The 27,179-nt window shown below is 34.0% G+C and overlaps 2 protein-coding genes across 5 annotated transcripts; one reads left to right on the top strand and one right to left on the bottom strand.

Annotated features, from left to right (window-relative positions):
* Nucleotides 1–19,333: 19,333 nt before the first annotated feature.
* Nucleotides 19,334–22,379, bottom strand: LOC106417450 (ribosomal RNA-processing protein 17-like). 4 transcript variants are annotated; one of them, XR_007328864.1, is made up of 5 exons: nucleotides 21,900–22,379; nucleotides 21,711–21,816; nucleotides 20,080–20,214; nucleotides 19,651–19,742; nucleotides 19,334–19,529 (listed from the first exon to the last, which is right to left on the bottom strand). XR_007328864.1 is itself a non-coding variant. In XM_022710405.2 (5 exons), exons 1-5 carry the CDS (start codon nucleotides 21,941–21,943, stop codon nucleotides 19,487–19,489), a joined length of 348 nt encoding a protein of 115 aa, XP_022566126.1. In that variant the 5' UTR covers nucleotides 21,944–22,375; the 3' UTR covers nucleotides 19,334–19,486. The 4 variants fall into 4 exon arrangements, 2 of the variants coding, with proteins under 2 accessions (XP_022566126.1, XP_022566128.1); XM_022710405.2 differs by having other exon boundaries at nucleotides 19,675–19,742; nucleotides 20,128–20,214; nucleotides 21,900–22,375; XM_022710407.2 differs by having other exon boundaries at nucleotides 20,128–20,214; nucleotides 21,900–22,368.
* A 1,370-nt stretch (nucleotides 22,380–23,749) lies between these two features.
* Nucleotides 23,750–24,311, top strand: LOC106417957. The gene has a single exon (XM_013858662.3). It carries the CDS (start codon nucleotides 24,027–24,029, stop codon nucleotides 24,228–24,230), a length of 204 nt encoding a protein of 67 aa, XP_013714116.1. The 5' UTR covers nucleotides 23,750–24,026; the 3' UTR covers nucleotides 24,231–24,311.
* Nucleotides 24,312–27,179: the final 2,868 nt, after the last annotated feature.

Genomic DNA, 27,179 nt, shown 5'->3' with positions numbered 1-27,179 from the left:
AAAAATGAAATTTTAACTAAACAACTTAATATGAAACACATGAAAGGGAAGATACATCAAACCCATATTTTCTCTCACTTCACTCAGGTTCTGGTTGATTCTACTTGAATATAATACCATTATTATCTTACGGAAACATAAATGGAGAAAGACCATGAAATGATATGTTATGGCTACTACACTAAGGAAATCAAATACTAATTTTATGTATTTTTACAATTCTGAGGTGATGATTGTTTCCATTAGTTTTTTGTTTTTAGATTTTGGTTTTAGATTTTGGTTTTTGGTTTTTAACTTTTAGATTTTGGTTTTTGATTTTCAGCTTTTGGTTTTTGGTTTTTAGATTTTGGTTTTGCTTTATTCTTAGTTTTTTTTATAAAATAAGCAATACATTGTTTTAAAATAATATTTTTTTTTAAAAATTACCATTTGAATTTATCAAAATATAGTGGCTGTTATTTAAAATAAAAACATCACCATGTTTTAAATTATTTTATTTTAAGTGTTATGCTTAAATATAATTAAAAAATATAAATTATAAAAATTAAAATATTTTAAAATTTTGAAACTATTTATAAATTTTATTACATAAAATATTTTTCGTTTTTTAGAACTTGAATGGCTATTTTTCAAATTAATATAATATATTGTATTAATAAAATATTTTAAATTTTATAATTTTTAGTTGTTGTTTATTATGTATAATAATATTGTTCAATAATTTATTTATATATATTAAGAATTAATTGGCTACAACTAATACTAAAATTATCTATATTTATTTACATATATGAAACACATAAATTATTTTACATTAATGTTAAATGATAAAAAAAATTGTATGGGAATTTTATCTTTATGAAAATATTATTTACTTAATTATTTATTAATTAAAATATAGTATTTTATACAAAATAAACAAAATTCGTTTTTATATTGAAAACCCACAAAAGTTGGTTTTTAGGTTTTCTTCACAAATTGGTTGAAATTTTGAAAAACTAGTTTTCCTAAATTTTAGGGAATCTATTTGCTAAAAAACTTGATTGGCAAGTGAAATGGTTTTTATAAAAAACAAAAACTAAAAGGTAAAACTTGATTGGATAAAAAATGGTTTTACAAAAACAAAAACCAAAAACTAAAACAAAAACTACAAACAATCAACCTCTGAGTATGCAGGAAATACTTAAGAATAGCATAAGCTTTCAGCATTTCTAAAGAGTATAAAACCAAAAAAAGCATATCTGAGATTCAGATCAACTCTGACTTTCCAACTTCAATCAAATATAAGATGACAGGTACTTGAACAACACTCATTGACTATCACAAGTTTCTCGTCAGCGTATTATGAATTAAAGGTGATAGTTAACTTTACTAAAATATAAGATGAATGCCACAAATTTCTTTAAGTGATATTCGATCTGTCCTTCAAAAGATCTTAGAACTCGATAACATACATTCAGGAACGGACTTGGGCGGGCACATTAGGAAATGAATTATATATGTGGTTCCAGACCTGTTCCGAAGTTTCTAAAATATTTTGATATTGGATTGGGTATGGGTTGAAAACACAGTGAACAAGCCCATTACTTCTTATTGGCATACCCGAAACTTAAATTGAGTCATGGAATAAGCTATGCTCGTACATCGTCCGTATGGCCGTACCCGTAGGGGGTGAACCTTTAAGTTCACTGACCAATAGAAATTTGTCATTTTAGATCTAGTATCTTTTAATTAAGGAAACAAAATAACTTACCAAATTATATTATGCTTTTAAAATAAAAAATTAAAAATTAAATAAAGAGAAATAACAATAGTTCTAAAAAAAGATTATTTAAAAAAAATATTTATTTTTAAGATTTGGAGTTTAGTGTTTAAGATTTAGAATTTAGAATTTATCCAAATGTTTAGTGTTTTTCCAAGAGTTTAGGGTTTACCTAAGGGTTTAGGGTTTACCCAAGAGTTTAGGGTTTACCCAAGGGTTTAAGGTTTTCCCAAGGGTTTAGGGTTTAGGATTAGAATTTAGGGTTTAGTGTTTTGTTGACAACATGTTTAGTGTTTTTCCAAGGGTTTAGGGGTTTACCCAAAGATTTAGGGTTTACTCAAGGATTTAGGGTTTAGGATTAGAGTTTAGGGTTTAGTATTAGGGTTTAGTGTTTTGTTGACAACATTTTTTTTTTTTAATTCGTTTTTTATATATTATTTTTATTTATTTTTAAATTTTATTTTGAAAAAATAATATAATTTGCCAAGTTATTTGGTTTCCTTAATTAAAAGATACTAGATTTAAAATGACAATTTTCTATTGGTTGATGAAACTAAAGTTTCATCCTAGGGGTGAACCCAAGAATAACTCTACCCGTATGATAGGCGAGTATGCTTCGTTATTGCCTTATTGGTCACAAATTCAATTTGGAGTAATAATTTTCGATTGTCTGTCGTCTAGCGAAGACTTTATATGTACAAAACCCTAGAAGAAAAACATGTAAGTATATATACTAGGCTTACTAGCCATGTGTTGGTATTTTGTCCTTTACCATTGTCCATTATTTGATCTTTACTTGTCGACATTATGAGTTCGTACTTCGTCAATAAGTCCAAGTTGTAAACAAGATATGGGGTCACAAAACAATTAGATGGTAAAATTTTATAATTCATAAATTATGAGATATGATGAGAACAAAAAATGGTAGACAATTAGAAAATTCATTATAAGTTTTAATTTTATAACAACTAAACTAAACATATATATTTTTTCTAAAAAAATCTCGTCGCATCTCTTAGCCTTAGCTCATACTTCGGATGATATAGTATAGAGAGCTGCATTCCATAATTTTCACACCCACCAGTGATATTCTTAAAACACAATTTATGTAATAAAATCGATAAAACTGCAGGTTCAGCTTCTCTCCATCTAATTAGTTCCGATAGACTGAACCAATAAAGCATAAATGTACAACGCCAAACAAATTATCCTATCTATTTTGTGTAAACCATATGTGTTAGCTTACGAGATATTTTTTGTAACGTTTTATATCTTATTTTTTTGTAACGTTTTACATCACATGGTTTGTTTTTAATAATTGCCTGTAGTTTTAGAATGATGTGCATGCTTTGAAAGCAGTATTTATCTTAACATTCAAAAAATTCATCTGATACAATATTCTTTTGATATATTTTAATAGCATTACTCAGAAAAAAAGATACTCAACCCTCCAAATAAAGTTAGTACTTTACGTAAACATGTAAACTACGAGAGATCGAAAAAAAAAAGATGTAACCAAAGAAAAATTCCGATTCATTGTAAGACCTTGGGCCATAGTTTCTGTTGGCGTGTACAAGAATAGGGGTACGTTACTAAATTTAAATGCGAATGCGTCCATAGTATTTTGAGCCGTCGATTTTTCATATGTACCCCGAGATCTACGCGTATAGATGTCGATCTAACGTCTGGATTCATTTGCTTCCAACTTAGCTTACCATCTTCAGCTTTTGATTTGAGCTACTCGGTCAGTAGTAACTCAATCAATTGACTTTTTTTAAGTTGGCGTGTAACGATTTTTTGGTGTTTAATATGTATAATGTATAGAATGATTTAGCACATTACAAACGGTTCAACTCCTTGTGCAGCTACTTATCCATAATCCATGTACTAGAATACGACCCGCACCCGCGTTAAAATGTGGATTATAGTTTTTCCTTCTTCTTAATTTACAAAATAAAATTATTGAAATTATAAATTAGATATTCGATTATTTGGAAGTTATTTGGGACTTATATTGTTCTAATTGGGGTTTCAAACTTGCTCAATAGATCCATCCAATAACCAACATAATATGCTATGTTCACTGCTTACATTTCATTAGTCTTTTCGTATCTAACAATTTTTGGATGATCCATGAATTTTCATTCCCTGCAAATTTGGCTACTGCAAATCACATTACGAAGATAACTAAAATATGGAATTATAGAAACCTATAAGCTATTCACATATTATTATAAACGTAGCTTCAAATAAAACTAAATATTTAGTATACATGAATTATATATGTTTATTGATTATTCACCCATTGTAGTGTTTTGAGTTCATGTAAAAATAGTTTGTATTTGAATTCACCATCCTAGTTATCTCTGAAAAGTGATTACTTTAGAAAAAACAATTGAAAGTGAGAGTTTCAAAATTATTTTTGGTTTGTTTTATGATTGCAGAAATATATGTACATTAGTAATTGTATATTTATAAAATAGTTTATTTTTAGTTTGATCCTTCCTAAAAAATATTGGTGAGAGAGCATAAAAGATCTTGGAGAATATATTGTAAATATGATAGGGTGAGAAAATTACAAAGATTATCTACCAGCAAAGGAGAGATTATGTGAAATGAAAAAGAAAATTGTTACGCAGCTACAAGAACTATGCATCATCACATGGCCAACCATCCAAAGAAAACTAATGTATGAAAACATATACAACGTATATGTCGCACATAAAGACATGTGACTATTAGCAAACAATTATGTGTGTTAACATCACAAATCCACTTAATCTCGTCGGAACCCGGTTAATCTCGTCGGAACAGTGAAATCGAGTACCAAAGCCGATGACCCAATTAAAAAATCAAACCCGGTTTAAAAAAACCCGACCCACCCTTCATTAACCATAAACCCGACCTAGAACTTAACCTAAAATCCCAAATCTGGTCTCTCAGACCTCTATCCCCTTCTTCTATTGACAAAAAGAAACATAGGCTATATGAGTTACAAGAGGAAGACGAAGAGTGGAGAATGTGAGACGATGACTTACAACGCTGAATCTTCGAGTTTTTGGCGGAGCAAATCTATCGGAGGAAGAAGAATGTGTGATTGTGGGTTGCCCGCCAAGATTTTCACTTCGTGGAAAAATAAGAATCCTGGTCGAAAGTGTTTTGGTTGTGAACTGTATAAGGTACACAATTCTTCTACTCACAATTTGTTAGGAAATTTTTTGGAGTGACTACATCTTGTATCTCTTTGGGTATAGGAAATGGGCAATGAACATTGCATGTGCTTTGAATGGTTCGATGAAGGGGAAGTCAATGGGTCACCAAAAGGAGCGTTGATTGAAGCTAGAGATGAAAAAGAGAGAAAAAAAAGAGTGATCAATGAACTGAGAAACATAAATTTTGGAACTCTGTATGGAATTAGAGAAAAAAGAGGCTGCAAATCAAATGAAAGTGAAGATGAGATGAAACGTTTGAACCCAAACCTTGGATGGAAGAATAAGTTTTTGAAACTGTTTTGTATCGCTAATGATTAAGAGTTTAATGAGTCTTCTGTTTCTAAAAGACTAGCTATGTAATGAATGATCAATGAGTCTTCTGTCTCTTAAAGACTAATTATGTAATGAATGATGAATGCATAATGTGATGATGTTTTTTACTGGTATTGTGATGTTTTGCACTTATAAGAAGCTTTGAATGACAAACTACAATCATAAAAAGTAGATATAGCATTTCAAAATGGAATACATAGTTAAAGTTTCCAAAACATCACATCATCGTTAACATGCTAGAACATGTGAAAAGAGCAAACAAAAGGATCCTAAACCGCCGTGAACATGTAAAAAGAAGGTAAACTTTCCGAGAACATGTTAAAATATGTAAAACAATCCTAATAAGGTACCCGAGAACATGTTACCACATGTAATTTTTTTTCAAAATGATAAACTTCCCTTCAACTGAAAAGCAAAGCTGCCAAGCAACTTCTTCTTCTGAGGTTTCCTTGGGGTGCTTGGTTTCCTTGGCTTGGTTGGCTTGGCTGAGGTGCAGTAGAAGAAATAAACCCAACTTCTACTTGATCTTCCATTTGAGCTGCCAAACCAGCTTCAGTTTCAGCTGTCTCCTGAGCTTCATCGTTTGCTTCATCTTGAGCATTCATTGCAGCTACTTCTTGAGCGTCTTCTTTACCTTACTTACTTAGTCATCTTCGTTTTTTCCTGATCTCCAGAGACTGTCGAAAGACAAAGAAAGAACACAATAAGCGTATACATAAGGCCATAATCACCATATAAAACATTTAGAAAATAAGGTCATACCTCAGTGGGACACCTCCTTGAGTTATGACCTTTCTCACTGAAAATACCACAGTGTGGTACTCTTCCTTTGTGACCAACCTTCTTCTTTGAGGGTGAATCATGTACTCTTTTAATCCTAGCTTTTCCCTTAGGTTTTCCTAGAGGACGTTTGTAAGACGGTCCAACAATGCGTCTTCCTCCACAATCAATCCAAAATTTTGGCCCATTGACCGGCTTCAAATCTCTTCGATAAGTATCTCTCCATTTCTCGGTGGTGTAGTAATCAGATATGTAGTCCTCAACCAAGCATGTGTTCTCTCTGATCGCACACACATCATGACGACAGGGAATGCCAGTTAGATCTCACTTTCTACACGCACATGTCCTCCGGTGTAATTTCGCAGTACCCATTATTTCCCTCAACAATCTCATACCTCCCACCAATGCTAGAGACAGAGTGACAATTTTGATCTTCATCACACGACTTCTCGACCTCCTTTCTTGCTTTCTTAGTATGCCTTGCAGGTTCCTTACGAGCTTGTTCAAAACGAGTGGCAATCCTTTGCATTGCATCTCTCCCTATCAGCTCTAACATCTGGACAAAGGTTTTTTTTTCGTGCAACCTTTAGATTTCTATTAAAAGACTATGTCAAGTTGGTGTGTGTGTCCGCACAACAGCAACCACACACAACAACCAATCCTAAAAAATGCCCTACACCAAGTCCGATGGTGTCTCTTAAAGAGCACATCACATCCCAAGGGGTCAAACTCTCTAAATGCAGCTAAATTCAGCTTGAAATCAGCTTCATTGTAGCTGCTTGCGACCCTCCAAAACATTGGCTTCAATGTATCTGACTTGTGTAGTTTCGTCAGATTGGCATAGATATGTCTTGCACAAGCCTGATGCTTTGCCTTTGGAAAATCAGTAGCAACACCATAGATCAAACTTTTGTGCATATCATATATTATTGTGATCTCATCACCTCCACCCAAGTCCAAGTCGACCTTGACTTTGTGGATAAACCACTTCTGATTTTATTGTTTTCATCAGAAATTACCGCCCATGCTATCAGGTATATCTAGTTATTAGGATCCATTCCAACAACAGTTAATATCATTTCCTGCATTGAGTGCTTCAGAAACGTACCATCCAAACCAATAACGGGTCTGCAGTGTTGCTTCCATGAAGTCTTTAGAGCTGCAAAGCATAAGTACATGTGTGAAAATGCTTCACTCCCATCTTCTCTACGAGTTGTGTTAATCTCCACAGTAGTGTTTTTGTTGCTCCTCTTGATTTCATGCTCATAATCTTTAAGTCTTGCAAATTGTTCATCAGTTTCAGCTTGCAACTTATCAAAAATCAGTCTTCTAGCAACTTGTGACTGAGCGGGGGAGATGATAATGTTGTATCTCCTTTTCATTTCATCCTTGATCTCTTGTGCACACATATCTGGATCTCGCCTTATGTCTTCAAGAAACAAATCAGCAACAACATGGCTCTTGATAAGCTTGCACCGCCCCACATGATGACATTGATGCTCATCTTCATATACCTTAACCATCCATTTGCCAATCGGTTCTTCAACAGAACAATATATCCTCCATCCACAATTGTTTTCATCACACTTTGCACCAAGCTTAGTCTTCTCCCATCTATCAAATACCATATTACGCCTAGTCTTCAAGATGTATCTTATGACACTCTTCTTAAATTATGTCTCACTGCTAAAGAGTTGTCTAAAGCTAAAAACTTCATCGGGTAAACCCATTTGCACCAACCTATCAGCTTGTTCTTCTTCATCACCAGATGAATCGTCTATAGCAGGGTACACTTCATCTTCGTCTGGTATCTGTTTCTCATAGTTCACATGGTCGAAGTCTACTATATCCTCTTCAACAACTCCCGCCTCATCATTCGATTCTGAAGATTCTGACAAGGCATTTTCTGAACAACTCCCACCATTCGATTCTTCTGCAAAAGGATCATATAAAGTGTCTAACGCCTCATCTTTATCTTCACTAAACATCAAACCCGTCTCAGAATTCTTTCCAACCAGATTTTCACAGAGAAGCTCACGCTCTTTTTCAGCTCTATCATGCAGGCCATCTTCCTCTGGTCCAACATTCATGCCCTCATCCAGAACTCCAACATTCCTACTCTCTTCTTAAGCTAGAACATCACTATCTCTCTTTACATAGATGTCAAGCTCCTTGTACCAATGAGCTGCAGATTCCATTCTCTTCTTATTGGCCTCGACATTTTTCTATAAAGGTTTCCTATCTTCTAACTGTTGAGATGAGATCAATATATGGGAAGTGAAAGACATGAGGAGTTGAGTATGATGAAGAGGCCGTATATGGCGTAGTAATACTAGTTACCCGAGTAACTTCCAAAGGTTAAACCAAAGTTACCCTAGTTATCCTAGTATAATAGTTATACTAGTTACCCGGGTAACTTTGGATGAAGAAGAGAAGCCCTATTCCCTTTGCTAAGGCATCAGACTGTTGCAAGGGAAGAGGAAGCGCGTGTGACAGGCTGGAGAAGAGCTGGATAAAGCAAAAGGAACTTTATGCACAAGGAAGAAGCTCATTGGATGGTTTGAATTAAAGCAAACCTTATCTCTTGTAATAATGCATCTTTATGAAACTCTCATCCTAGTGTTGCCTCCTCATATATATTGTAAACTCTGATCAGATTAATAATTAAGAAGTTTGAGATTATCTCTCTTATTCATGATGATTCTTAAATACTCTTAAACATGATTTGACCTCTCTAGCACCATTAATAACTGTGCTTGTGCTTCAGAACAGAGAAAGCTGCAGTGGCCGTTTAGTCCATGGTCCATTAGATGGGAGGTGCAAGGCCAGAAAATTGAACACATTGATTCCGCTCGGGAGGAGGGGAACAAGCTAACGGGAGAAGGGGAGAGAGAGAACGAAGTGAACAAGCTTAAGCTGGACCAATGTTTTTTAACCAGCCAACATGATTTACATCCCAGGAAAGCTATGTCCTGTACAGTTTCTCCTCTGAAATGCGATGTGTCTGGAAACTCGGGATCTCCTTTCAGTCGAGTTGCTAAAACACCTCTCGGAAGCGAGAAAGCGAGCAGCAAGCGATCTTTTCCCTATTATATTGAATCAATAAAAAAGAGGTCAGTGCTACGGCCCCTATTGCTTGTTTTGTTTGATCCAATATTGACCGGGGACGAGCCCCGACTTCGTCCGTCTATCTCCTACGAGGAACTACGGCCAAGCTAGTTCTTAGTGAGCTTTCTCTCTTCGGGCGAATTAAGCCTCTAAAGTTTGATAGCTCTTCCCCCTCCCTCACCTTACTCTTCAATTTCCGCTTAAGCTTACTACCTAATCTCTCTACAAATCTCCTATTAATCTTCTATAATCTACCTTTAATCTCTCAATACCTACTCTATTCTCTAAAATCATATGGTATCAGAGCCAGGTTGGCTTTGGTATTGAGAAACCTTGTTCTATTTCTTTCTTTCTCTATCTCTTGTGTTCTTGTGTTCTTGTGTTCTTGCTCTTGTGTTCTTGAGTGTTCCGTGAAGTTGTGTGATAAAGTTGAGTCATCTGGTGCTGTGCTTTGAGTTCGTGTGTTCTTGAAGTCTGGTACTGTGTGTTCTTCAGCTGAGTTGCAAGTTTGAAGCTTTCTGGTCATTTCTGGTTCAAGCAAGAGAAGATGGAGGGAAACAACTTCAGCAAGTTAGTTATTATCCCGGTTGCATTGAAAGGTGGTTCAAACTACCTCTTGTGGTCTCGATTGGTGAAGACTGTTGTTGGAAGGCTAGGGCTATGGAGCCACATCACTGATGATGGTCCGAAGCCAGTGGCCAAGGAATCTGAAGAAGTTGAAGAGGAAAAGACTCTCACCAAAGCTGAAGCAAAGAAGTGGGTGCAAGAAGACTTGATGGTGCTCTTCGTGCTGCAAGGATCTCTTGATGTCCCTCTTCTTGAAGCTTACAACTACTGTGAGACTCCCAAACACTTGTGGGAGACCCTCTTAAAGATGTTTGGAAACGTCTCCAACATCAGCCGTGTGTTTGAGCTGAAGAGAGCCATTAACTCCATGAAGCAGGAGAGCTCACCAAACACAAGAGAAAGTTTTGATCATTATGGTCTGAACTTGAAAGTCTAAGACCTAACACCACTGATCAAGCAGCTCTTATGGAAAGAAGAGAACAAGATCAAGTGTTTGGGTTATTGATGACATTGGATCCTTGCTACAAGGATGTCATCAAACACATCTTGAGATTGCCTAACCTACCATCCATGGAGGAAGTATGCGCGCAACTTCAGAAGGAAGATGGATCTCTTGGCCTGTTTGGAGGCAAGGGTGAGCTCACTATGGCTCATCAAGCTGAAGGAATGCAAGCAAACAAGGCTGCATACAGAGGCTCATGAAGGAATTATGAAAAGTATGAAGGAAGCTGTGAGCATTGCAAGAGGATCGGTCACAAGAAGAGTGAGTGTTGGATCCTACATCCTCACCTCGGGCCACGCGGGTTCAACAGGGATAGGGAAGCAAAGGCTCATCTTTCTGCTGAAGCAAATGGTGCTGGTTCATCCGGAGCTAGTTCAGGTGCTAAGGTGGGTGAAAGTGAAGGTAGAGGCTTGGCATCTCATCAACTAATTGGAAAGGGTATGGATCAGGAGGTATTCAAGAGAGCTGACCTTGAAGCATTCTTCAAAGCTCTTAAGGAGTCTGGTAACACTCTCGGAAACACCCTTGGATACTCATATGCTGTTCATACATTGCCTAGTACTACTGATAAGTTACTTGACATTTTTAAAAGCTCTTACATTGCTGCTAGTAATCCTAGTAATACTGATAAGTTACTAGACATGTTTAAAAGCGCTTACACTGCTACTAGTGAGCCGATTATAACTAGTAAGATGTTAGGATTACTAGGAAACCTGATAAAACAAAATGAACCATCAAGGACTGAGATTACTAGAAACATGCATAAACCTTTGATCATTGATTCTGATGCATCTCATCATATGATTAGTGATAATAACCTGATTAAAGACATAGAACCGGCTCATGGACATGTTATGATTGCTAATGGAGATAGAATTCCTATTAGAGGAATTGGTAAACTGAAACTGTTTAATAAGGACTCTAAAGCATTTTTCATGCATGAGTTTACTTCTAATCTTTTATTTGTCAAAAAATGCACCACTGATCTTCAATGCAATGTTATCTTTAGTCCTGATGATGTTAAGTTTCAGGATATTAAGAGCAGTAAGTTGATTGGGCAAGGAGCAACCAAAGGAGACCTTTATATGCTTGAAGATCTTAGTCTCATCTCTAGTTCTTGCTTCTCATTTAGTTATGTTTCTTCCTTAAGTAAAGATGCATTGTGGCATGCTAGACTTTGGCATGCTAGACTTTGACATCCACATGTTAGGGCTTTAAGCATCATGTTACCAGGTGTCATGTTTAAAAATAATGATTGTGGGGCATGTATTTTGGGCAAACATTGTAGGAGTGTGTTTCAAAGATCATCCACTATTTATGAGAATTGATTTGATTTGATTCACTCTGATGTTTGGACTGCACCTTGTTTATCTAGGGATGATTATAAGTATTATGTCACATTCATTGATGAAAAATCTAAATACACCTGGTTAACACTCATTAAAACAAAAGATAAGGTTCTTGATGCAATTAAAAAATTTCAAAACTATGTTACTAACCATTATCATGCCAAGATTAAGATTTTCAGGTCAGATAATGGTGGAGAATACATAGGCCACACATTCAAAGACCACCTAGCTCAACATGGGATTCTACATCAGACTAGTTGTCCTTACACTCCACAACAGAATGGAGTTGCTGAAAGGAAGAACATACACCTCATGGAAGTGGCCCGTTCAATGATGTTCCACAAGAGTGTCCCTAAGAGATTTTGGAGTGATGTTGTGATGACTGCTTGCTATCTGATCAACATGATACCAACCAGAATCCTAGAGAATCAGTCTCCATTTGAGGTACTCAACAAGAGTCGACCTGTTCTGGATCACATGAGGACATTTGGGTGTGTGTGCTATGTACTGGTGCTAGGAGAGATGAGAAACAAACTTGAAGCAAAGAGCACCAAAGCTATGCTTATTGGATATTCCGCATCTCAAAAGGGATACAAGTGCTTTGATCCCACTTCTAGAAGAGTCTTGGTGTCTAGGGATGTGAAGTTCATGGAAGATAAAAGGTATTATGAAGAGAAGAATTGGGAGGAGCTTGAAGAGCTTTCTCAACCATCAGATAGAGCTGCTAGTTTGAGAAACATACTAGAACAACTCGGTATTGGCGTGTCCCAGGATCAGAGCAGGCGTGAAGAGCCTACTCAAGTGGCCGCTGAAGAACCATCCCACTTTGAACATGAGGGAGAAAGTGAATCTGAAGCTGAAGGGTTAAAAGATCAAGGCTCAGAAGAAGCTGGAGGTGTAGAAGATCAAGGCTCAGATTCTCCTGTCCAAAGTGGAGATGAATCAGTAAGAGAAGTTCAGAATGAAGGTCAGAAAGCTGGAGAAGAAATCCAGATACAAGAAGAAGCTGTTGAGGAACAAGTAGAATTTCCTTTGAGAAGAAGCACACAGGTAAGGAGGGATGCTTCCGAGTGGGCAAACACGAGAAACTGGGTAAACACGAGAGTGTACTACAATGCCCAGGCTGTGGAGCATCCTTCCCAAGTTGTGTGCTCATTTGCTGAGTTTCTGGAAGAGCACTACTCCTTTATGGTAAGCTTAGATGAAAGCTATGTGCCAAGAAGCTATGAAAACGCAATGTTGATTCAAGAGTGGAGGGATTCAGTCAATGATGAGGCTGATGCCATGATTAGAAATGATACATGGTATGAGAGTGAGTTGCCTAAGGGGAAGAGAGTTGTGTCATGCAAGTGGATCTTCACCATCAAGTATTTACCTAATGGGAAGATTGATAGGCGCAAGACAAGGCTGGTAGCAAGAGGTTTCACAAAAACCTATGGAGAAGATTATATTGATACTTTTGCACCTGTTGCAAAGCTCCATACCATTAGGATTGTACTATCAGTTACAACCAACCTTGGGTGGGATCTTTGGCAAATGGATGTGAAGAATGCTTTCCTCCAAGGAGAGCTAGAAGATGAAGTCTATATGCTACCACCTCCGGGTCTTGAAGGAATGGTGAAGCCAGGAAATGTTCTTAGACCGAAGAAAGCCATCTATGGATTGAAACAATCACCTAGAGCATGGTACAATAAGGTAAGCACAACACTGAATGGTAGAGGCTTCAGGAAGTCCGAGCTTGATCACACCCTCTTTACCCTCAATACTCCTTCAGGAATCATTGTTTTGCTTGTGTATGTGGATGACATCATCATAACGGGCAGTGATAAGGAAGGAATCCGAGCCACCAAGGAGTTTCTGAAATCAGTATTTGATATAAAGGATTTGGGAGAGATGAAGTACTTTCTTGGGATTGAGCTGTGCAGATCCAAGGAAGGGTTATTCATCTCTCAAAGGAAGTATGCATTGGATCTCTTGAAGGATGCTGGTGCTTATGGAGGAAAAACAGCCAAGATGCCCATGGAAGATGGGTGCAAGGTTCCACGTGAGGGGAAGATTGAAGACAGCAAGCTGTTCTATGATCCAAAGCTGTATAGGAAGCTTGTAGGGAAGCTAATATACTTGACTATCACTAGGCCAGACATATGCTTTGTTGTTAACCAAGTAAGCCAGTATATGCAAGCTCCATGAGAGCATCACTGGCACATGGTGGAGAGAGTTCTCATGTACCTGAATGGAACTCAAGGGCTTGGTATATGGATGGGAGTCAATAAGAGCACTGAAGTTGTGGGTTATTGTGATGTTGATTGGGCTGGAGATAGAGCAGATAGAAGGTCTACAACAGGCTATTGCACTTTCATTGGTGGAAACATGGTTACTTGGAAGAGTAAGAAGCAGAAGGTTGTATCATGCTCTAGTGCTGAAGCTGAGTATAGAGCTATGCTAAAGCTTACCAACGACTTGGTATGGATCAAAGGGATTCTTAGGCACTTGGAGATTGAGCAAGCAACACCAATGACTATGCATTGTGACAATCAGACGGCTATTCACATTGCTACAAACTCAGTGTTTCATGAGAGGACAAAGCACATTGAAGTAGATTGCCACAAGGTGAGGCAGATGATAGTCTTGGGAGTGATCTTGACATGTTATACAAGAAGTGAAGATCAGTTGGCAGATGTGTTCACCAAGGCAGCAATACAAAAGACTATGGAGTCTATTCACATCAGATTGGGACTCATAGATCTTGGGAAGAGAAGGAGTTGATCCCCTAAGTCATGAGGTCTTTACTCTTTTTCCCTCATCAAGGTTTTGTCCCAATGGGTTTTCCTTGGTGAGGTTTTTAAAGAGGAAGATCTCATGGCTATCCAAGCTTAGACTTTCACAAAGCTAAGCTTGAGGGGGAGTGTTGAGATGAGGTCAATATATGGGAAGAGAAAGACATGAGGAGTTGAGTATGATGAAGAGGCCGTACATGGCGTAGTAATACTAGTTACCCGAGTAACTTCCAAAGGTTAAACCAAAGTTAGCCTAGTTATCCTAGTATACTAGTTATACTAGTTACCCGGGTAACTTTGGATGAAGAAGAGAAGCCATATTCCCTTTGCTAAGGCATCAGACCGTTGCAAGGGAAGAGGAGGCGCGTGTGACAGGCTGGATAAAGCAAAATGAGCTTTATGCACAAGGAAAAAGCTTATTGGATGGTTTGAATTAAAGCAAACTTTATCTCTTGTAATAGTGCCTCTTTATGAAACCATCATCCTAGTGTTGCCTCCTCATACATATTGTAAACTCTGATCAGATTAATAATTAAGAAGTTTGAGATTATCTCTCTAGACTCTCTCTCTTGTTCATGATGATTCTTAAATACTCTTAAACATGATTACTACCTAATCTCTCTACAAATCTCCCATTAATCTTCTCTAATCTAACTTTAATCTCTCAATACCTACTCTATTCTCTAAAATCATACTAACTCATGGAATGATAGCTTGGACCACAACTTCCCAATCAAAATCCTTTTCTCAAACATCTTCATTACCAAGTTCGTGAAGAGAGAATCTGCATCCAACTCAAATACGCCGACGACTCCATCTACAAAACATAAACCACCTTTCTCTTTAAACCGACCAGAGTGAAAGCATTTCACTTTCACCGAGACATTACATCAGAAACAACAACGATACTTTAGAACCTCATCTCGGCTTGATTCTTCACTGATTCACTCTTCTCTTGCGAATTTAGCCACACAATCTACATGTTTTGCACTGAAATCAGCTTTGTTCTCTCTCTCTCTCTCACGAACCCTAATTCGAAGAAAGGGGAAAGTTGAGGTCGTGATTCGATTTCTTCTTTTTTTCTCATTTTTAGTGGGCATGTGTAGCTTCTAAATTGCATAATTGGCTGGGTTTATTAAGAGTTGGGTCGGGTTTATGGTTAATTAAGGGTGGGTCGGGTTTTTTAACCGGGTTCGATTTTTGAATTGGGTCATTGGTTTTGGTACTCGATTTCACTGTTCCGACGAGATTAACCGGTTTCCGACGAGATTAAATGGGTTTGTGATGTTAAACACATAATTGTTTGCTAATCATCACATGTCTTTATGTACGATATATACTTTGTATAGGTTTTCATGCATTAGTTTTCTCTGGATGGTTGGTCATGTGATGCCGCATAGTTCGTGTAGCTGCGTAACAATTTTTCTATAATAAATAGGTTAATTACAGATTTAGTTTAGAAATAAATATTTGGATTTGGTTTAAAAATCTATTTGAAGGAATAATGGCATATTCTTCAAAAATCACTTGGAAAAAAACTATTCTTTGTATCGGTGAGAAAATAGAGTAATAACAGAATTTTGAAATATTTTTTTCCAAATATATTAATAACTCTAATGTGTGATATTTAAGTTAATAATAGTATATGAAATTGCTATTGTGATAAGAAAATATGAAGACATATAATATAATCAACATCTACGTCCAATAATGATTTAATAAAATGAATGGTTAGTGAACATATAAATGTTAGGTTTACGCAATACGAAGACATATAATATAATCAACATCTACGTCCATCTATTATTTAAACTATTCTTAATAATTTTTGATTGGTTTGTTTCTATTTAAACATGAATTTTTGGTGCATTTAAAGATAAGTATTAGATATTATTGATATCATTTAAAAATCTTTAGATTTTCTTTAAAACTATATTTTTATTAATTGAAATAAATATCAAATAAAACATGTTAAGTTTATAATGAATTGGTCTAATCATTTTTTATTAGTAGATAAAAATAAGACTCTGAATTAATAGAATAAATTGCTTTGTATAGTGCAATAGATACACTCAGAAGAGAACCAAAACATCAAAATGATGAGGTGATATTAATGTGAAAGAAAAATGATGATGTCTGAATTTTTCTGAAGTTTTCAACTAAAGGTAGCCAAGCTCGCAACATAGGCGATGAAATCAAAGTAAAAGCTAACTGAGGGCCTGAGAACATTGTTGTCTTGTAAGCTGGTGGGGTTGTACGTTAGACTAAATATGCATTACTACATTAAAACCTCTTTAACGTAATTGTCTTAGCATTACGAACACCGGAGCCCCGCCATTAACGTAATCATTTTTGCTTATGCCTTTTGTTTACTCTTTAATGTACAACTAGACCTTGACCGCGCAACCGTGCGGATATTTGTTCTCATTTTTGTATACATAAAAGTATTTTTCTACATCGTTAATAATAAATATTCTTACCATTAACCATATTTTCAAATGTTTATAGTTTTTTTAAACAAAATAATGTTATAATCAACATGTATAGTCATCTTCTTCCTTTACTTCTTCTACCATTTTTGTATATAATTTCATAATTTTTAAAGTCATATACTCCCTCCGTTTCAAAATAGATGATGTTTTAGTGAGTTTTGATGTTTCAAAATAGATGATGTTTTCATATTTCAATGTACCTTTTAACTTTATCAAAAACTGTGTAACCAATCACATTTTATATTCTGTTTTATGATTGGCTAAATAATTTTTAATTTATATTTAATGATACTTTTTGTATAAAAAACAAGTTTCTTAATAGTTGTGTCCAGCCTAAATCTTCATGTAATTTCAAACAGAGAGAGTATATGTTTTCTCATACTCCATAAAGCTTTGTAGTATATATTTTTAATTATTTTCACAAACAAAAATGTATATCACAAAATAAAGTTGCACCTTCTATTCATAAATTTAGATTGAAAAATAAACTATGCAGTTATAACAAAAAGTAAAATTAATAGTTTAATAAAATATTATGATATAAATTTCAATTAGTCATACTAAAACAATATAGGGTTGGGTCATAAATCTTTCTAATTCCAAAATTTTCCTTAGAATAAATAAAATAAATTTAAAGATTTTGGAATTATAATTTCTATTAAAATAATTTTTTTTTAAAATTATACCGCGCTGTTATTATTTATCCTTAGAGTTTGACATGTGACTGTCTGAATATTTTTTTTCACTTAAAACATTTGTGTACTAAATGGTATAATATATATTTGTAAATTAAAATGTATTAACTAATTGTAAGTATAACATTTTAAAACATAACAATTTTATTTATCACTTTGAATAATTGTATTTTTGTTATCTTAATCGTTTATTGTATGACAGTGTTTCATAAATTATTGGTATAATGTTTTCATATATATAACTCCAATTAACTAATTGGACTTATATATATGAAAAAATTATACCAATAATTTATGAGTAGATTATTTTATATATTATTTATATATTATATAAATTAATTATGAAATGTAGTTTTTACTTTATTATTTATTACTAATAAATATTGGAAAACATTTAATAAGTTAATACAAAATATATTAAGAAATTTATTGGAAAACTATTTTGGCTAAGATTCGATTAAGGAAATCTATAACTTAAATTAGGAAAAGACAAGCATACTTAATCTAGGTTCAATAAATATCTTAATGACATGTCATTGTAAATAATTGGTAAAACTAAGCAGTGGCGGACCCAGTAATAATGTTTACCTGTGTCATAATAGATATATTTTTAAAAATATATAGAAAAATGTCAAGATGAGGGTTTGAACCCAGGTTTAGGGGTGTCAAAACCTATATTCTAACCATTTAAGCTATTGATCATTTACTGTCCTACATGCTAAAAACATATTTATTATGGTTTAACATGTGTCACCTGATCCACCTAACCTGGTAGTGGGTCCGCCTCTGAAACTAAGGGGCAATCTAATTTTGTATTCCGTTTTTAATGAATTGGTCTAATATTTTTTTATCAGCAGATAAAAATAAGTCTCTGAATTAATAGAATATATTGTTTTGTCTAGTGTAATAGATATACTCAAAAGAGAACCGGAACAACAAAATGATGAGGTGATATTAATGTAAAAGAAAACTGATGATGTGTGAATTTTTCTGAAGTTTTCAACTAAAGGTAGCCATGCTCGCGACATAGGCGATGAAATACGATGAAATCAAAGTAAAAGCTAACTGAGAGTCTCAGAACATTGTTGTCTTGTAAGCTGGCGGGGTTGTACGTTAGACTAAATATGCATTACTAATTGAAACCTCTTTAACGTAATTGTCTTAGGGCATGATTATATGGGTCTCTTAATTGTTTTTTAATATTATTAGGTAATAAATGTGAGTTTAAGAGACTTAGTTAAGAGACCCAAAAATTTATATGGTCTAATGCAAGTTTCTTAATTAAGGGTTCTTAAAAAAAATATTAAATATTTTTCTTTATTAAACTTAAAAATTTTTGATTAAATAAAACATAGTAAAAGATAATATTTTAAACATATATTTTAAAATAAAAACATGAAAACAAAGATTAGCAAAATAAACGACAATAATTTGAATTGTAAAATTCTCAAAGGTTTGATCAAAATGTTGATCAAAGATTTGATCAAATGTATCATCAAATGATTCATCTAAAGTGTTTTGAGAAGAAGAAGAAGTCATATATGGTGATTAAAGAGAAAAGATGAGCAAAGAGAGAAGCTGACAATGTTTGTTCTTGAGAAAAAAAAAGAACTTGAGATGGTAGAAAGAACATGCGATCAAATTTTTTTGGTTGTTTGGTATGGTGAGAAGGAGAGAAAATGAACTTGTGTTTGCTCTTTGGTTTGGTGAGACGGTAGAACATGAGATCAAAATGTTTGGTCATTTGGTTTTATACAGAGAATCAGAGTACACAAGTCACTAGTAATCACGTGAATACACAAGTCCTTGAGTACACAAGATTACAAAATAGAAAAGTGATACATGAGGGTGACACAAAAAAACAGTCTACAATACAACACAATGACACAACAAAACAAGAGACAAAAAACTAGACTTGCTTTACAACAGAGTGACAGAACCAAAGTCTTCTTCTGCGTGACACAAGAAAACAAGACATAAGAAAACAAGACACAAGTACAAAGTCTTCTTATCCGTGACAAAATAACTCAAATGTCCCAATAAAAACATATGAAGGAACCATTATTGTTTTACCTGAGATGAAAGCTTCTATGTTACCTGAGATGTCGGCTCCCTTGTTGGTCTCCCTGTATAAGACATAATGCTACTCTTTCACTCTTCTTTACCTGGAAATAATGAGCAGATAAATGAACATAAGAACATGAAACATTATTAACGTTTTAAACTCCATTAAATACAGAACAAGAACTTAAACATTTTAACTTTTTAACATAACAAGAACTTAAACAGAACAAGAACAAACAGAAGAAGAACAAGATAAACACAACAAAGATTCAGACACAAGAAAGATTAAGAAACAAAGACAGTGACATAAACAAACACTATACATCAAGAGAATCAAGCTTTACACTATAGATTCAGACTCAACCTCTAATCTAATCAGATCACCATCAAAAGCATCAAGCTTTACACTAGACATTGGCAGAGAAAAAGCCACTCAACTAAACATCTAATCTAATATGATCACTATAAAAAAGCATCAAGCTCTGCCTCTTTATTCTCTGCATCTTCCACCTCAGCTTCTACATCTTCAGTTTCCTCAGCATTCCCAGCGACCATCATCTCTTCCAATTTCCTCTGCAAAGCTCAGATACAATATTTCAGAATAGCAAGAAACTATCTTAGGCCAAATGATATTACGTGTATACGCACACCAATAACCTAATGTGCACACTACCACAATCGAATAGTATGTCGATGTAGCACTTTAGGATCAAATCCACAGAGACCAACAATTACACTTTATCTTTATGGGATCACTATTAAGCTAAAATAATATGGGGGTTTTAAAGGTTGAGAAATCGTAAGAACAAGTAACAGACTGGTTTGGTGTTTTCAATTGATTAAAGAGTTAGCCTAGGGTGAAGGATGGGGTGTCAAACGATCATGAGCCAAACATCTATTCAAGGTTTTATTAAGCGCGAGTCTAGAACTCAAATTACAAAAGTAGATCGATCCACTTTCGTGGTATCTCTCCTTTCATCAATCAGTCTTAATACTTAAACTCTCCTTTGGATTAAAACATGAAGACAAACAATAAGCACAGATTTGATTAGTTCACAATTTGCCCTAACATCTACTTTCGCTGGTTAGGGACAAGCTGCCCATTCATGTTGTTTCTAGCAACCTAAGCACTTTTGATGATTAGATTAAACCTAGGTTCAAACAATAAATAGCTAGTTTAATGCAGGCAATAAGCATAAACATGAACGGAGACAATCAACAATGAACCTTATTTGTGTTTAGCTCATTGATCTAAACACTCTGACACCCTAGACTAAGCAAGCAGATTACTCAACCATGGACAGATAAAACATAGAGATAACAGATGAAGAAAACATGTCTGAATCAATAATAAAAAGCAAAGAAGGTTTAGAAATCTTCTCCAAAGGATGTAGAGATTCTTCTCCCTTAACAAGAGTACAAGTTTTCTCTCTCCAAAATCTCTCAAAAAGCAACGTAGAATGTCTAGAATAATTAGAAAAGATAGATATGAAGGTCTATGGCGGCCTCGGAGTAAAAAGAGGGAACCCTAGGTAAAAGCCCGAAATATTAGGTTTCCTTAAAAATCTATGCCGCTGGAACATGCACTCTGGTTGCTCCGCTCTATCCAGAACAGTCACTCGGGTTGCTCCGCTCTATCGGGAACAGTCGTCAGACTGCTCTGCGTGAAAAACTCCAAATTGCACTCTTTTTCTCCTCTTTTCCTCCAAGTGGTCTATCTCTCATCCAATGCAATTCCAGACCTGTAATGACTCTAAAAGAACTAGGAAGACTCGATAAAGACTTGAAAACCAATTAGAAAACATATATACAAGATGCCGAAAACACCATATATCACCAAAAGATACTTATCAAAAAAAATCTTAGGCCAATAGAAAGAAGTCTGGGAGAGTACGTAACCTTTAAGCAAAATAAAAACACAAGCTTTAAGCAAACTAAAAACTCAAACTTTTCATCAAAATGATTCAGAAGAAGTTCATGTTACAACCTAATCTATAACGCACGGATGATGAATGATACAAAACCAGTACGAAAAGGTTTCAATTGAAAAGCAATGGCTTAATCCTCACCTTCTTACGAGCCTCGATACGCTTTCGCCTCAACGATTCCTCCTGCTGCTTCTGAGCTTCCTTTCTTCTCTTCTTCTTCCTCTTGTGAAACCCAGTCACAAAATCCCTAATTTCGCGAAAGAAACAGCGATCAGAGATGCCAAGATTGAGTATATGACTCTGAATCAGATTATTGCGATTGAAACATACTTGAGCTTGAGCCCCAGCCGTGAGCTTGGAGGATCTCGGTGCATAAATCGGAGAAGAAGGAGAGGAGATGACTTTCGAGAGAGAGAAAGAAACGGGAGAGTGTGACAGGCGTCCCACAAGATCCGTCTCTTCTGGGCCTAAATTAAGCAATGTTGCTTAACTAATTAGGTAATTTTCTTTTTCTTTTTTAATCTAAAAACACTAAATACGGGGCTTAAGAGACCCCAATAATAATGGTCTTAGCATTACGAACACAGGAGCCCCGCCATTAACGTAATCATTTTTGCTTCTGCCGTTTGTTTGCTCTTTAATGTACAACTAGACCTTGAACAGCGCAACGCGCGGGTGTTTACTTTCATTTTTATATACGAAAAAAGTTTTTTTCTACATTGTTAATGGTAAATATTCTTAACATTAACCATGTTTTCAAATATTTATAGTTTTTTTTAACAAAATAATGTTATTGTCAACATGTAGTCTTCTTCTTCATTTACTTCTTCTACCATTTTTGCAGATAATTTCATAATTTTTGAAGTCATATATTTTTTTTGCTCTTACTCCATAAACTTTGTAGTAAATATTTTAAATTATTTTTCACAAACAAAAACGTATATCAATTACACCTTCTATTCATAAATTTAGATTGAAAAGTAAACTATGCAGTTATAACAAAAAGTAAAATAATATTTTCATAAAATATTATGATATAGATTTCAATTAGTCATACTAAAACAATATTGGGTAGGGACATAAATCTTTCTAATTCCAAAATTTTAGCACCCCTTAAAATAAATTTAATTTTTTTTTGAAATTTATAATTTCTATTAAAATAAATTTGTTTAAAAAAATTATCACGCACTGTTATTATTTATTCCTAGAGTTTTACATGTGACCGTCCGAATATTTGTTTTCACTTTAAAAGTTTTTTTGTAGTAAATAGTATAATATATATTTGTAAATTAAAATGTATTAACTTATTTTTAGTATAACATTTTAAAACATAATAATTTTATTTATTACTTTGAATAATTAACTAATTGGACTTATAATATATATATATAGATATGAAAACATTATACCAATAATTTATGAATAGATTATTTTATATTTTATTTATATATTATATAAATTGATTATGATATGTGTTTTTTACTTTATTATTTATTACTAATAAATATTTGAAAACATTTAATAAGTTAATACGAAATATATTAAGAAATCTATTGGAAAATCTATTTTAGTTAAGATTCGATTAAGGAAATCTATAATTTAAATTAGGAAAAAACAAACATACTTAAATCTAGGTTCAATAAATATCTCAATGGTATGCCACTATAAATAATTGGTACAACTAAGGGGTAATCGTTTGTACTTCTTTTTTAATAGATTAACTAGATTTTGAAGGCGCTTTCAAAGCGCATACATTTTTTGATGATAATTTTGATATAATAAGCATGAATTTATAACCTTTTATTAGAAGAAAAAAATAGTCTTGAGTTTGAACATTGTTTTCATATCCGACTTAGATCTGTGGTCGAACAAAAAAATCCCGACGATTCGTATATAACCCGTATATAGCATATGTTAACATATATTATTTGTGTATGTTACAAATGTTAACATATATAATTTGTGTATGTTATAAATTTTCTAAATTTATATAAAGTTTTATCTAAATATACATATATATATATATAAGAATCAAAATAGTATAATTTGTTTTCTTAGCTAATTATACTCAATTTGTTCATTACTTTTCTTCAGAAATAAATTACCACAATCTGACATATAACTGAGTCAGCAAATGTATCATTGTAGTAAAACAGTAAATATATAGAATAACACAGTAACAACTAAAGTAGAGTAAAGTAATTAAACGGCGACAAAAGCAAAGCCGATTTTTTCCTCCTCTTTTCTTTATAAAGTCCTGTTCATGCACTAACCAGAAACCCCATCGATCTTTGAGACATTGAAAAATATACTTCAAATTTACTTCAAAAGAAAAACTCAAGAAGTTTTTTAGAAACAGAGCACAGATATTTCTCTATCAACCAAACAAAAATCTACAAAGACTAGAAGCTCCCTAAAAAGAAGAAAGAGAGAAGAATCTCTGAGGATCAAAACACAATGTGTCTGGTGTGTTTATGCGATGAAGAAGAGACAGAGTTAGGGAGACAACAAGCACCTGGATCGTGTCCGTATTGTGGAGGTAAAGTGCAGATGCTTGATGTCGAAAGAAAATGGATGTTTTGTTTCGTTCCTCTTTGTTTCAAGATCAAGAGGAAGTATCTTTGTTCTTCTTGCGATCGTCGTCTCGTTTTGTATCATTAAAATAAAATATATTATTGATTGTGTTTAATGATAATTAAAGTCCATTAATTAGCGTTTTAATCAAGGAAATATTCTTTTTTTTTTTAACTGTTTTATCAAGGAAATATTCTTAGACCAGGATTATCGGAAGGGGAATGGGGTTTTTAGTGGGATTTTTAGGTGGGAGGCCCACAGAAAAGGAAAAAATCGGTCACAGGGAAGCCAAAATAAAGACCGCCGTTTGGTGAGTTTTTTCAACTGTTTGCGGGCTCCACTGACACATGGCAACCCGCAATTGGTTGGTATTTAAATTTTTTTTTTTCTTTTACTCATACAAAAAAATAAAAAAAAAATTAAAAAAAAAATAAAAAACCCTATGTGGGGTTTCAGCTTTAATGGGGCTCTTAGTCGGTGGTTTTTGGTACGTTTTTAGTTTTATCGATGTCATGCAAGACATGGTCTTTTATAAGTTAGAACTCTTTTGATATAATGTACTTTTTTCGACTGTCTTCTTAGGCCGGTCCAATTAATATTTATGTAATGGTTATTTTTAAATCTAATGACGAATCTCAAGTTTGGTGTAACTAGTTGTGGCAATTTCTTTCTTTATTACCATCAAGGATCAAATGTTCGGCCCGTCACTGTATATCTTATATGGTCTCTAGTCTCTACGATCTTTGCAATTCCATTTTTATTTTCAGCAGTGTAATTCATAGAAATAACAAATAATTTTGCATGCAAGTACGGGTGTCAAACCGGCCTGTCTCAATTCGATAAAGTTTTTGGATCGGTCCAGTTAGTTTTTATTGCCTGGAAAGTACAAATCAAGATAAGAAAAATATCAGCAAACACAGAATTAAATTTGAATTTGACTTAAGTTTATATTATGGTGTTCTGGTAGTGGTAGGCTGGTAGCTATATTCGTTATGTTAACAGGTTAAAATCTCAAATTAACAATTCATCATTTGCACATCAATTTGTTCAATGATCATATATATAACTGGAAATGAGATTTCTAAAACAAAATAAGATTCACTTGTTGCGATGCTTATGTAATATCTGCTCGTGACTTTTTTCTGAGACGCACGCAGAGAGAAAAAAAGAGATCACAACTGATTCGGTCACATGCAATATGACATCAATGGTCAGTGCTATACGTTGTTTTCTAGTCAGAACTGAAACTGTATTTTCTGAACATTTCAAAAGAAAATAACTACAGTGAAAAGGAAAGAACAGCTCTTATTTTTGGGGGTTATAAAACAGCCCTTATCTTCTTCTTCTTTTTTTTTTTTGCTAAATAAACAGCCCTTATCTAGTGAAAAACAAAATGAAACAGCTCGTATCTTTAGATTATGTAAATGATAGCTTATATCAATTTTTTTATATTCTACCCAAGTATAAAACTATAGGTTTCTGATCAACACACCAAGTTCTGTAGCAGTTCCAAGTGTTAAAAAAGTCATGTAGCAGCTGTTAAAAGAGCATTTTCAACCATATTTCTCAATTTATTCTAAAATAGAGTTTGAATTAAAATGTTTCAACTTCATTCTATTTTCTATTCTATAATGGTGTAAACATAAATTTACTCCATAAATAAAATAATTATTTTATTTTTTAGTCATTATTCTATTGTTCACTCCAAAAATGGAATATGGTTAGAGCAAATATAAAGTTACGGATTAACACTTATGCTACCTAAAGTGGATATTTTCCGTTTCGTTTAGATTTTGATTTCATTTGTATTGAATTGTTATATAATGAATATCATAATTAAGAAAAGTATCCTGAAATATTAAACATAAAAACGAAGCATGCATATCAAGAAAATCAGATGGAAGAATTTACGTATGTGGGGCAGAGTCGTAGTTGTGTACAATTTATATTACTTCGTAGCCCCAACAAGAAAATACAGTTTCCGGGCAGTCAGGTTCTGTAGTTTTGACAGCATGTAGAAAAGGCTGCATGCTTACACGTAACCACTTTTACCAGTTAACACTAATGTACTAATTTAGCTTGACTCAGACCATCTCCAAAAATAGATATGGTCTTAGAGTTCTAAATCAATTTTTTTGATTAAAAATAATCAAATTAAAAATTTTAGATACTTGTTTAATTTAACCCCTCCAATGATAGAACCAATTAAAGGTTCTAAGTTTCAAAACCCGATCCGGAAACCGATCCGTTCACCTGATCGTTAGAAAAACGACGGGAGGGGAAGAGGATGACATTTCTTCTTGTCAGAGAAACCAGAGGCTCCGGCAAAGTCGCGGTTTGAAGAAGAAACTCACCTCCGCCGTACATAGCTGCCGGAGAGCTCGTCGAAGGGTTTAAACACAAGTGGGGTTCTCTGCAATCCGAAAGGGATCAAATTGAGTATTGAGCTCAATTTTTTTGTCGAATCAGCCAAGAAAAGAGAGAGAGAGAGGGGCCAAACAAATTTTTCCGTAATACTGTTTAATTTCCCAAACACGACTAGTAGATCATTTTTAATATATATTTATATATTATTTTTGTAGTATTTATATTTAATTATATCTGCATCTTTTTTATTTTTTAGCCAGCACAGTTTCAATTTTCATATGCTTCCAGAGAATACTTGTAGAAGAGAATTTCTTGATATAGGGTGTTGGGAAAATTTTGAAGAATCTCTGATAAAAAGGTATTCAGATACTTGTCTACTTTTTGAATGCATAAATTATCAAATTTACATGTGAAAGAAGGCGTAACAAAATTCATACAAAATAGAAGTGGATGATGTCGAAAGATTTGAAACTGGCGATTATAGGAATTGTCCAATTTTATATCTTTTATACAATTTTTAATATCATCAACAATCGACGTATTTTATATTGCTGTGATGACAGAGTTATTAAGAAAATCAACATCTTTTAAAAAAAAATCAACATTTTTTAAAAAAATTAATATTTTTTTGAAAAATTAATATTTTTTAAAAAATCAACATTTTTTAAA

This window comes from Brassica napus, chromosome C9, assembly GCF_020379485.1.
Source record: "Brassica napus cultivar Da-Ae chromosome C9, Da-Ae, whole genome shotgun sequence".
Taxonomy (NCBI): Eukaryota; Viridiplantae; Streptophyta; class Magnoliopsida; order Brassicales; family Brassicaceae; genus Brassica; species Brassica napus.
Note: the sequence above shows the minus strand (reverse complement) of the source record. Positions and strands in the feature narration are given on the sequence as shown.